At 48.9% G+C, this 13156-nt stretch overlaps 1 protein-coding gene across 4 annotated transcripts in view; it reads left to right on the top strand.

Annotated features, from left to right (window-relative positions):
- USP5 (ubiquitin specific peptidase 5) overlaps positions 1 to 4826 on the top strand; it is a 164919-nt gene extending 160093 nt beyond the window's left edge. For all 4 annotated transcript variants that reach the window (XM_078651524.1, XM_078651521.1, XM_078651525.1 and 1 more), the window contains one exon: positions 4106 to 4826. In XM_078651524.1, the coding sequence (XP_078507650.1) occupies positions 4106 to 4199 (94 nt within the window). In that variant the 3' untranslated portion in view covers positions 4200 to 4826. The remainder of the gene's footprint in view (positions 1 to 4105) is intronic.
- The last annotated feature ends 8330 nt before the right edge of the window (positions 4827 to 13156 follow it).

Genomic DNA, 13156 nt, shown 5'->3' on the forward strand with positions numbered 1-13156 from the left:
TCTCGACTCGGCGCAGTTTCGGGTTTATCCTCCGGAACGGCGGGTCCGGGATATACAGGCTTTGATTCCCATCTTTCAGCCGTTATCCCGGGTCTCGGTCAGGTTGACGCTGCGGCTTCTGGGGCTGATGGCCTCCTGCATCCTTCTGGTGCATCACGCCAGGTGGCGGATGCGGGCTCTGCAGTGGGACCTGAAGTTTCAGTGGGCCCAGCATCAAGGCAACCTATCCGACCATGTCCTGATCTCGGAGGGCACTGCGAGACAGTTGCAGTGGTGGCTTACGGACCGCGATTGGGTCAGAGGCAGATCCCTCTCCCTTCCCCAACTGGAGCACGTAGTTGTGACGGACGCGTCCCTCCAGGGCTGGGGAGGCCACTTGGGAGAGGCGGAGATCAGAGGCATCTGGTCTCCGGCGGAGTCCCGGCTCCATATCAACCTGTTGGAGCTGCGGGCGATTCGCCTAGCACTGAAGGCATTCCTCCCCTTTGTCAACGGGAGTGTAGTGCAGGTGTTCACGGACAACACCACCGCCATGTGGTACTGCAACAAGCAGGGCGGAGTGGGGTCGTGGACCCTTTGCCAGGAGGCTCTGCGCCTCTGGCAATGGCTGGAACGTCAGGGCGTGACTCTGACGGTTCAACACCTGGCAGGTTCTCTGAACGCCAGGGCGGACGAACTCAGCCGTCGGTGCTCGGTGGATCACGAATGGCGTCTGAACTCGGACGTGGCAAGAGGCCTCTTTCTGCAATGGGGAGAGCCTTGGTTAGATCTATTCGCCACAGAAGAGAACGCGCAATGTCATCAGTTCTGCGCGTTGGAGTTTCCAAGACGGCACTCGCACGGCGACGCCTTTCGGCGCGAGTGGAGCTGCGGTCTGTTGTACGCCTTTCCGCCTATACCACTTCTGCCCAGAGTGCTGAAGAAGATCAGGCGCGACCGGGCCCAAGTCATCCTTGTGGCTCCGGACTGGGCTCGAAGGTACTGGTATCCCGAGCTACTCAGCATGTCAGTCGGTCCCTCGATCCGCCTGCCCCTTCGGGAGGACCTTCTGTCGCAGCAGCAGGGGACGGTCCTCAACCCGAACCTGTCCAGTCTCCACCTCCATGCGTGGAGATTGAGCGGCGACAGTTGAGGCCATTTGACTTGCCTCCTGAAGTCTGTGATGTGATTCTGGCAGCCAGGCGTCCCTCCACAAAGTCGGTATACGCCTGCCGGTGGAACAGATTTGTGGCATGGTGCACAGCAAAGGCTGTGGATCCCCTTTCTGCCCCTCTCTCCGAGGTTCTCCTCTTTCTTCTCTCTCTTGCCCAGCAGGGCTCTGCTCTGGGCACTATCAAGGGCTACCTTTCTGCCCTTTTGGCCTTTCTAAGGCTACCTGATCAACCTTCTTTGTTCAAGTCCCCTATTGTAACGAGATTCTTGAAGGGCATCACGCACATGTATCCACCTGTTCCGTTCGTGATGCCTCAGTGGGACTTGAACCTGGTTCTGACCTTCTTGATGTGCGCTCCTTTTGAGCCACTTCATTCCTGTCCTCTCCGTCTCCTGACTTTAAAGACGGCCTTCCTGGTTGCCATCACCTCTGCCAGGAGAGTGAGTGAGCTCCAGGCTCTTTCTGTCAAACCTCCTTTCATGTCCATTCATCCAGACAAGGTGGTTCTGAGAACTAGACCTTCTTTCCTGCCCAAAGTAGTTTCTGCTTTTCACATCGGGCAGTCCATCACCTTACCCTCCTTCTTCCCGCCTCCGCAGCCTTCAAAGGATGAAGAGCGGCTCCATCGTCTGGACCCAAAACGTGCGCTTTCATTTTATATGGATCGCACACGCCAGTTCCGGGTGGATGACCAACTGTTTGTTGGCTACGTGGGTGCGAAGAAGGGACGGGCGGTACATAAACGGACCATCTCTCGGTGGGTCGTTCTGTGCATCAAAGCGTGCTACTCTTTGGCTCGGAAGGAGCCTCCTGTTGGGCTGAGGGCCCATTCCACTCGGGCCACGGCGGCTACTACTGACCTGGGCCGGGGAGTCCCTTTGCAGGACATTTGCCAGGCGGCTACATGGGCCTCGCTGCACACGTTTGCAAGGCACTACTGCCTGGACAGTCCAGTCCGGAGGGATGGCTTCTTTGGCCGTTCTGTCCTCCAGGACTTTCTGGTGTAGGCTGTATTGGTTCGCAGACCCACCTACGGGGTTGGTATTGCTGGGGTATCTATTCTAAGGTAAGGAATCTAATACTAACCTGTTTCTTTCAGATGAACAAGTTACTTACCTTCGGTAACGATATATCTGTAAGAAACAGTAGTTAGTATTAGATTCCTTACCACCCCGCCCATCCTCCCCGTTCTGCGAACTGATACATAGGGTTAAGGTCATCCCCTTCAGGGCCCTAGTTTCGCATGGCACCAGTGTTGGTTCTTACATGGCTCTGCGTGTTCTGGCGCGGAAAAGCTGTGTGCAAAGAACTGACGTCAGCGCGCGGAGGCGGCGTCTATATACTCCAGCGACGTCATCACCGCGCACGACGCCGACGACGGACGCGGAGCCGCAGGGGACGCCTGCAGACGACGCCTACCGACGCGCAGGGGTACTGCTACGCAAAAGTTTCCGGATCCAGACTGACGCCTGGGGATATTCTAAGGTAAGGAATCTAATACTAACTACTGTTTCTTACAGATATATCGTTACCGAAGGTAAGTAACTTGTTCGACTGGTTTCGGGGTTTCGCCCCTCATCAGCCAGGATAGCTTGAGTCCAGTGGCATGGAGAGCACGGGACCCACGTTTGGGCATACCCGACCCACTCAGTGACAAATTCAAAAAGAACAATTGATGGACAGAGTGCAGAACAATGTCATCCATTCACCCCAGTACAGGAGTTTGGTACCAAACTACTCCCCTCAGTAAACCCACACTGATGCCAGTGTTGGATTTATTTAACCATTTACTCAGAGGGCACCTCAGAGGTGCCCCCTGAAAACCTACCAACACTGGTGTAGTCACAGACTGGCTGTATGCAGCCTGGCACCACCAGACATGTTTCTGGATCCCTACTCTCTCTGGGACCAGAAACAATGCACTTCCTGGGAACATAATAAGCACTTCAAAAGTTTCATTCACATTAGGTTGCACTCTACTGTACTCTAATGATCACTAGTTAACAAAATGGCAGTCTCACTGCGCTGCATGTCTAAGCACACATAATTGGCTTTGATATGCACCACAGTGGGACCACTGCATCAGGACCACTCGCACAGGATTAACTCGTAATCCAGCAGGCTGTCGGACTATGTGTTTGGGGGTCTTGCAGCGGGGTGCTGGAGTGGCGGAACGCTGCAAGACCGCCAAACCCATATTCAGGACCTTAGGCTGCTTGACCACACTACCCCGTTAGAGAGCTCATTGGGATTGCTAGAGCAAGCCCCTGTCCACTCGCGAAGGATTCCTGGACTCTTTGCACAGTATACCTCCTGCTTGTAAACTATATGGAGAGCCAGCTTTGTATGTTTGTGTGTGTGTGTGTGTGTGTGTTTTTAACCAATTACCTACTTAGTGATGGGATGATTATATCATCCAAGTAAACAAACACCATCATGCTTGCAATCACAGCTATCAACTACTGGAATATAATTAAGAGAACGACTTAGAATTTAGCCTGGGCAAAAACTTGAAAACAACTAAGATGAAAAATTGAGGATACCCCTATTGAGCAGGTTAATAACTATGCTTAACAGTTGTTAAAAAAAATTGTCATAGTGCGACCACACTTTAAATTGGAAAAAGAAGGCAAAATAATTTCAAAATCAAAAAATATATATTTTTTTTATATTGTTGGAGAACGAGCCATGGATTAATCACTGAATGTAATCAACTCAAAGATTATCCCATCCCTTTTATACGCTTATATCACTTCCTTCCTCATGCACTGGTTCACGCTTGAGCGGTTCCATTTTCATTGTTTACAGCGCATCTTTTTGCATTGCGTGGCTTTCTTTCACCTCAGAGTCCTCTCTTTACTTTTTCAAATAGGTAGTCATCTTATCTTAGTTTTTTAAACTTGTGTGCAACATATTTCTCTTTCTAATTTTGTAATTGTGTTTTTGCTGCAGGTGGGTGATCTACAACGACCAGAAAGTCTGTGCGTCTGAGAAACCTCCAAAGGATTTGGGCTACATCTATTTTTATCAACGTGTGCCGAGCTAGAGATGTCGTCCACACTTCTTCACCACTGCCACCTCTACCTGGAACAGGGAAAGTTGAGCTGTCAGCAGAGCCGGCTAGGGTGTGATCTAATAGGAGCTGAACAGAGAGATAGAGACAGATTGAGCTGAGCAAGCCCACCCTTAGTTCAAACCTTCTGCTCTGTCTTTTGTTCTACACAGACATCACTTGTGTTTTGTTTCTGTGGCTATGAAGGGAATGGACATTAACCTGCAAAGTAGAGTAAAAATCCCTTGAGGAGCTATGGGTACTAAGGCTGGGGCCGGGAACTGGATTGTTAAATGTATACACCAACACCCACAATGCTTTGCTTCTTGTAGCCAACTCCATACTAGCGTCCTTGCTCCGCTAGTCCCTCTTCCCAAGGCTGTGTGGCTTAGCGCTTTGGTGTGGCGGTGGAGGTGCTACAGCACCCTCTTCTCTTATTATTGCCCCTCTCTGCTGCAAGTTCAACGCTCTGCAGATGATTGACGTGAGGCGGCAGTGCCGTCACCAGAGATGTAAAATGTTCTGGAAGCCGAAAGAAATGGAGTGGTTTCTATCACAACCTTTTCTCCAGAGTACCATAAGGAAATGGACATGTGTGAAAATAAACCATTATTACAAGGATGTGCCATTTGAAGAGCCTGTGATGTTTTTTTCCATATATGTGCATGTTGGTAATTGGCTAGTTTGTTTTAGATGTTTAGAGTGCAGACTGATTCTCCATGACAAACACATTAATATTCATAAGCTAAAAATATCTCCATGTACATGAGGAAACTAAGAACAACTTTAAGATATATTAAGAAATATTGTCATAGCATGTGTGGCTTTAGGTGCCCATTTCTGTGTACTCCTGCTATCTAATGTTGGTGTAGATGTTTGAACATTGTTTTTCTTTGAAAGCTTTCTAGTCATCAGACCTGTGGTGAATCACACTTACAAAAGCTACTGCACAGTGGTATTTTATTTAGGAAGGATGGCGCCACTCAGGAGAATAGCACAAATATTGGTGTGAAGCTATCTATTTTTGTCACGGTGCTGTAAGGTGAGGAGAACCACTCATCTCCCCAAAACTAGCGGCCTGAGCCAACTAAACATACCGAAGAACAATCCCCAGCACACGTAAATGATGTCACAGTAATTACAGAAATGCGTAGTGTGAGCACAAATTGAACACAAGGGAATTCTTGTTATTTTATTTTCTGGGTCTTCAGACAGCCAACACGTGTTTCGTCGCTTACAAGGGAAATCGTCCCACGACTTTATCAAGTCTATGTCCTCTTTAGAGCAATCCTTTTTTTGTGGTGATAATTCCAACCCGCAAAGGGATTCAGTTTCTCACGACATCCAAGGCAGCAGTGCATATATCCAAGGGATCCTATTACGTCCCAACAGGCTCAGATTTGTGATTCGATATATCTGGTCAAAAGGACGTTGCTCCTCGTGTAACTCTGAGTACGGAACAGAGACAAAGCCTTGAGTTGCTGGACGATTTCCCTTGTAAGCAACGAAACACGCGTCGGCTGTCTGAAGACCTAGAAAATCAAAGAAAAGAACAAGAATTCACTTACTTGTGTTCAATTTGTGCTCATAATACACACATATGTAATTAGTGTGACACCATTTACGTGTGCTGACGATTGTTCTTGTGACTCACATGTAGCCCGCACGCACCAAGACAATGATCTGTTATGACTCCACACTTGGCCCACAATCGCCAGGACAATTATATCACCTCAGATCATAGTTTGGAAGTTTGTGTGCCAAATCTGTGACCTACGACCGTCCTGCCATCGGAACTTCAACAACAATGACAGGTAAACTTCTGCACATAGGATTCGTTTTCGAGACCATTGATTCCAGAGATTAGAAATCTTAGCCGGATCTCAACAGGAAGGACTCCCCTTTGAGCAAGCCCACCCTTAGTTCAAACTGCTGCTCCTTTGAGGAATGTGGTCCTGTTTGGAGAATGGCTTGTTTTGGTGAGAATAACATTTCAATTCTGCCCTATGTGCAATGCTAGATTCCTCCAGTCAGATCAACATAGGGCATGGAACTTGTAATTGTCCACCAAGTACGACAAGCAGACCTGTTTTTCAGTGTAAAACGGCCATCCAGCATTGATGCGCTTGCCACTAAGCACACCATAAAATACAGCAGAAAGAAGTTCCCCCCAAGCTGGACCTGTTTGGTCTGGAGAACCTCTTGGGCACCAAAGGGGATGAGGAGGGTTCATAAGGCCTACAGCAGGCAGAACGAGAGCGGGGAACCAGGGTACTATCCTCCAGACACATCTAAGCCCCAGCTTGAAGAAGATTAGCTCCTGGAATGCTAGTGCCCAGGAGCCAGGACAAGGACCAAACCCAGGGTCACTGTTCCACCTCCTATGTCCAAGAGTCAACCACACATGGTTCATGCTCAGAAGCGATCGCTGGTTGAGATGGAGCTCCACTTCTAACAGAGTCTGTCAACACTCCCCGAATATAGAGTGAAAAGACATCTACTTTCTGGCCTGCCTCATGCAGCCGACAACTCTTTACCCCAAGGCCCTTCAGCCTCGAGCAAGAGAGCAGCCAGGAGCATCAAAAAGCGCTACTCATCAATTGCCTTGATTCCAAGGCCCTCAAAAAACTGTTTCGGAGAAAAAAATGGACTTTGAGGTCAATAGCCAGACCTGTACCCAGGCCAGCCACAAAAGAACACCCGACTTCGAGAAAGGTCCGGATTGACCTACAGCTTTCTGAGATGCCTGTAGTCCGGCAAAAGAAGAGCTTTATCCCAATATGGTCGTATCAGCAACCACACACTTGCCAGAAACCACAACAGCCACTTACCCCGAGGCCTACTACACAACAACCTCTTTGGCCCTGCACACCCTCTCCTCCTTACCTGCCATACTACTTCTCACATTCAGATGCCGAGGATTCCAGCCAGGGTAGCCCATATGACCCCAGGGAACCATATTATGAGCCATCCACTCTGGGGTCAAGATGATCTCTGGGCGGACAGCAGGGTTGAACTACGGGACGACCCAGACTTCGATCCCACTCCAATAAAGGCTTTCCCTTTCAACTTCATCATTGTACACCATGCAGTTATAGAGGGCAGTTCAGCTTCACAACATCAAACTTCATGTGGTGCAGGGCGAGGACGACTTCTTAGTGGAGATTCTATCTAGGGCTAAAAAGGTGGGTTGACTACCTCCCTTTCCTCCGCAAAATGCTTAAGACCTTGGCAGAGAACTTCAAAGACCTGATCTGATGGAGACTTCTAGCTGTAGATTCCCTACCTTAAAATATCCCCAGACGTCTGACTCGATCCGGAAGATTTAGCAGTACCCCTGGGCCCCAGTAGATGGCGTTGTTCTGCCCTGCAGAGGAAGTGATGTGCCCAGTATGTATATAGGCTCCACCCCAGCGGGCTAACTTCAGTTCTTTCCTTTCTGCACCAGATAGCTCTGATCTTTTCTGAGCCACCCTCAGTCATTTTCTGACTAGCTTTTTTGCTGACATTCCTCTCCTGGTGTGAAGAGGTCACACAAAAAAACATCTGGCACTGACTGGGACCATGCTCTCTGGAGCAGAGCCAGTGCCTTTTACTCTTGATAAGCCTGGAGAGGGAGAGGACTGGGATGGGTCTGAGAACCTTTATGGTTACCAACATCTCTTAGACCAGGAGGACAACCGGTTTGAGGAACTGGCAGAGGCCAGTGGGCTAGACTTTTTGCCTGACACTGGCTTGGTCTCTCCTCCTACCGTGGATACAGAGGAGGAAGTCTCTTTTGCTATGTTGGTGCATAGGGTAGCTGAGCTCTTGGACCTTCAGCTGCCCTCGGTGGCTGTCAAAGAGAACCATCTCGACAGAGGTGCTTTAGCTGAGAGTTGCCCCCTTCAAATCCTTACTCCCATTTAATGAAGCCCTTACTGACATCCTACTGTGGGCCTGGTCCAAGCCATGCACAGGGGCTCCTGTGCATAGGACGATTGCCCACTGCCATTGCCCCGCTCCTGGAGACCTTACCCATCACTCCACCTTGGTGGTCCAGGCCTCCACTTCTAGGATCAACCCAGGCATGTTTCCTAGGCCACTCAACCTGATAGGAAATCCAAAAGGGTGAATATCTTTGGAAAGAGACGGTTGTCTTCCGCCAGCCTTGCACTGCGGTTGGTGAAGACCGGCTGCCTTTTGGGCCGAAATTCCCATACAATCTGGGAATCAGTGCGCAAGTGCTGCACATGGTCTCGGAGGAGGCCCTAGCCATTCTCCACCAAGCTATTGCTGACAGGAGATATCAGCAAAGTTCACCATATGATGTGGACCCAACCCGACTGACTTTGGCGCACCATGACTGACACGCTGGGTAGAGCCATTTCATCTTCAGTGGCCCCGTAGCGGCAAGCCTGAGTGAGAATGGCTGTTTTTTCAGGGTATGTCCAAGCCTCGTTTATGGACATGCCCTCTGTTGGCTCTTGTCTTTTTGGAGAGAAAATGGACTCCGTGCTGGAGCGGTTTAGGGACAGGAGAGCTACGGCCAGATCCATAGGCTTGTCTACGGTCTCCTTGTCACCCCCAGCCCACCTTCCGCCCTTTTTGTGGCCACAGAAGAGGTCTCCAACTGCGTCCATACCATCCCAGCCACCACAGCCAACAGGCTTCCCAGCCTTTTTGTGGCCAAGAATGTAGGCCCCACAAACGACATGAGGAAGTTAGCCAGAGGTCAGGTCAGTCCACCCTCATCCCCCCTGCAGGCATCGCTTCCAAACCACTTAAGTTTGCCCTACGACCGCCCTGGGCATCCAGTGAGAGGATGGGTACGCCATCACCTGCGCCACTGGCAATCAGTAACATCGGACTGTTGGGTTTTGCAAATACTCCAAAGGGGCTACTCCCTTCACCCATGCCACCCACTTACAACTGGCTGACAGAGGAACACCTATCCTTGCTCCATCAAGAAGTTCTGGCTCTCCTGGCCAAGGGACCCAGAGAGAGGGTGCCGGCATCAGAAGTAGGTTGTGGTTACTATTCCTGCTACTTTCTAGTGCCCAAGAAGGACGGAGGTCTTTGTCCTGTCCTAGAGCTGCGCTTTCTCAATCTCTTCCTGAAAAAGGAGAAACTCTGGATGCTGACACTCGCACAAGATCTATCTGCCCTGGACCAGGGAGTGGATTGCAGGACACACATTTTCACATCCCCGTCCTACCTGCACGCAGACGTTACCTGCAGTTCACGGTGGACCAAGAGCACTTTCAGTTTGCCGTGCTCCCCTTTGGCCTTACCTGCACCCCTTGAGTGTTCACGACAGTGATGACCGTGGTTGGGGATTCCTAAAAGAGTGGCTGTTGAAGCAGGGCTTGCCCCAGGCAGTCGTCGCCCACCTCCAGACTACCACAACTCTTTCACACTCGCTGGGGCTCACTGTCAACGTGCTGAAGTCAAAGCTGACACTCAGCGAAAGATGCCTAGTAGTTCATAAGTGGTCTTTCCATCTGGAGGGGGTGCAATGACTCTTTCAGCAGTAGGGAGAGCCTTGGTTAGATCTGTTCGCCACAGCTGAGAACGTGCAAAAGTCAGCAGTTTTGCACGCTGGAATTTCCAGGGCCACTTCCGCTCAGAGACGCTTTTCCTCTCGAGTAGAGCTCCTGCCTCCTGTGCGCCTTCCCATCAATGACACTCCTGCCCAAAGGTCTCAAGAAGATCAGGAACGACTGGGCACAAACTATTATTGTGGCTCCGGATTGGGTACGGAGAGTCTGGTTTTGTGAGCTGTTGAACATGACATTTGGCCTTCCGATCAAGCGGCCCCTTCGAGAGGATATTCTGTTGCAGCAACAGGGGAGGGTTCTGCACACCCTTGACCTTCATGAGTGGAGATTGGGTGGCAACAGTTGACAGCTGTCAACCTTCGTCTCAAAGTCTATGATGTTATTCTGGCAGCCAGGATTCCCTCCACCAAGTTGGTAACGCCTGCTGTTGGGATAAGTTTGTGACATAATTTGATTCCCACAACATCGACCTCCTTTCTGCACCTCTATCCAAGTTTCTTTTTATTTGCTCTCTCTTTGGCTCAGCAGGGCTCTGCTCTGGGCCCAGGTAAAGTTTATCAACTATTTCAGCAATTTTGTAGTTGCTGGACCAACCTTCTTTATTTAAATCTTCTGCTGTGGCAATGTTTCTTAAAGGCTTGCAGCATATCCCCCCCCCCCCCGCCCCGGGCCATTCATCATACTCCAGTGGGATCTAAATCTTCTCTCCCCTTCCTGATGTGTGCACTCTTTGAGCCTCAACACAATGACCCTTTAAGGCTCTTGACCATCAAAACTGTCTTTCTAGTGGCCATAACATCATGCTGGAGGGTCAACGAATTGCAGGCACTGTCGGCGCACCCTCTACACCACCTTCTACCCGGACAAGTTGGTCCTCTGGACACGTGCCTCCTTCCTTCTGAAGGTTGTGACACCCTTCCATGTAGGTCAAAACATCACCCTGCCTACCTTCTTTGCTCGACCTCATCCCTACAAAGAGGAGAGACTCCACCGTCTGGACCCCAAGATAGCATTATCTTTCTACCTAGACCACACAAAAGACTTCCAGATGGATGATCAACTCTTTGTGGCGGTACTTGGGAGTTAAGAAGGGTAAGGCTGTGCAGAAATGGACCATCTCAAGATGGATGCTGCTCTGCATCACTATCTGCTATGCATGAAGCAACCCCCTGAGGTTTGCATCTCATTCTACCAGAGCTAAAGCTGCGACTACTGTGTTAGCCCGTGGAGTCCCTGTCCTGGATATCTGTCAGGCAGCAACATGGGTCTCCTTGCACACATTTACCAAACACTGCTGTCTGGACAGTCCGGTCCTTTGCGACAGGCACTTACCCCATTCGGTGCTATGGGACTTTTTGATTTAAAATTGGCCTAGTACACCTACCTCTGGGGAAGGCATGACTTCTGTATCTATTCTAAGGTAAGGAATCTGTGGCTAGAAGTCTGTAGTTGATGAACAAGTTACCTTCAGAAATGTTGCTCGAGTTAGAATTTCTTAGAAAAAACAGAAGACGAGGCGTTTGGGAAAGGAGGAACAGTTTGTTTAATTAAATATTACGGCCATGAGAACAGTTGCAGGCACTAGGTCTGAAAACTGTCTCAATTTACAATTGGTCTGTGTCCTTGTATACAAAATATGAGGTAGATGTGGAGTTTAGAATTGATTATTCTATTAATGAGGATGAGATTTCATTTTTTATTTTTATTTTTTTATTGTTCAGTTCATAGCATGTTTATACTTCAACCCAATAACTAAATCATTGATGCAGACATATTTTGTACAACAAAAAAAAAAAAGAAAAAACATTAAAAAACATTGCTTGGATATTTAGGAGGTTTGATGTTATTCACAGCGATTTGTCCATATGATGTAACATAGGCCCCCAAATTTGTGCCCCCAATGTTTTTTTACTCATCGATTTGATGCTATAAAGCCTATATTCCAGATTAAATACATTATAAAACTTTTCGCCACAGATTTCAAACGAAGGCGCTTCAGGCTGGAGCTACACAGTAGCAATACATAATCGTGCAACTGCCATGAATATTAGATATCTGAATGGATAATATGCCTGAGCAGGTTGTGTACCTTCACCTACTCCTGTCAGCATCACTTCTCTAGAAATGGTCACGTGTACCCCTGTAATGTAAGTCAAAAACTGCGATATGTCCTCTCGAAACTGGTTTAAACCTATGCAATCAAAACAAATATGTACAATGTCAGCATTAGCAATCTGACCTCTAAAACATTTCCCATCGTGGGATCCCCCCCCACTTCTGCATTTTGACAGGGATGTGATATAAGTTAAACAGAGTTTTATAGTGTTGAGTGCGCAATATTGCTGTCAACATAACTTTAACTGCAGTATCAATTGATTGTTGCACATGTGTTCTTGTGGACCCTAATCTTTCACTCCACTTTGCTTCATGTCTCTCTATATCATCTGGTAAAGTCTCAATCAAAATACCATATAATGTCCCAATCCTAGCTCTTTTTAGGTCGAGCGACCTATCTCAATGCGCCTGCGCATTGAGCGGGAGCTCGATATATAGGCGCTTAAACAAAGCTTACCGAGATCGGGCGATTCCATGGCAATTCCATGCAGTGCCCGTGAAAAGGAGCTCAATGCGCAAGCGCATTGACATAGAAAAGCGCGTGCACAGGAAAGACAGCCATCTGCCGCCAGCAGCTTCACTTCAAAGGGATCATTTCGCACGCTCAGGCATTTCTCCTCCCTAATTTAGTCACTGCCGACGGCCAGCCGTACTTTCACTTTGACGGCGCCAGGCCGTCTCTTGTTAACTCCAGGTTCCGCCTACTGCACTTCATCCACTACCCGTATGATGAGATTGTCTACTGCACTTATCCGTGCCAGCGCTGCACTTCAGGTAAGAGACCCTCCTTCAGCCCTCGCTCAAGAACCTTACGCCCTTAGTTCTCTTTACTCAACCTGCGTCTTAATTTTACCTTCCCTTCACAGCACGCTTACTAGGACGGACCCGTCCTGAGACGTGCCCGTGTATTATTATATTTATTTCATTTTCCTCACCGAGGAAACAGCTTCCATCGATACCATCATTACCCCTACTCCAACCACGCTTGGCGGTAAGATGACGTGCAGTCCTTTGCTTTGTGCTTTACACCATCGTGATCGCCCGTGCCTTATACCCCGTTTCCCACACATGCTTAACGTTTCCCGCTCCTTTTCCACAGCGCCATTTGACACGGGGCCGCTTTTTACTCACAGGTACTGCCCCCTTCCTCACTTTTCTCCTCCTTACATGCTGTCCTTTACCTCTTAATTTCTCTTTTGCTCCCGCTTTTTATTGGCAATCCCTTTTCCGTCAATCTTAGTTTACTTGTTTTGAATACTTGCCTGTCACTTTTTAGAGTCTATTTCGATCTAGATC

This window comes from Lissotriton helveticus, chromosome 7 (genome assembly GCF_964261635.1).
Source record: "Lissotriton helveticus chromosome 7, aLisHel1.1, whole genome shotgun sequence".
NCBI lineage: Eukaryota > Metazoa > Chordata > Amphibia > Caudata > Salamandridae > Lissotriton > Lissotriton helveticus.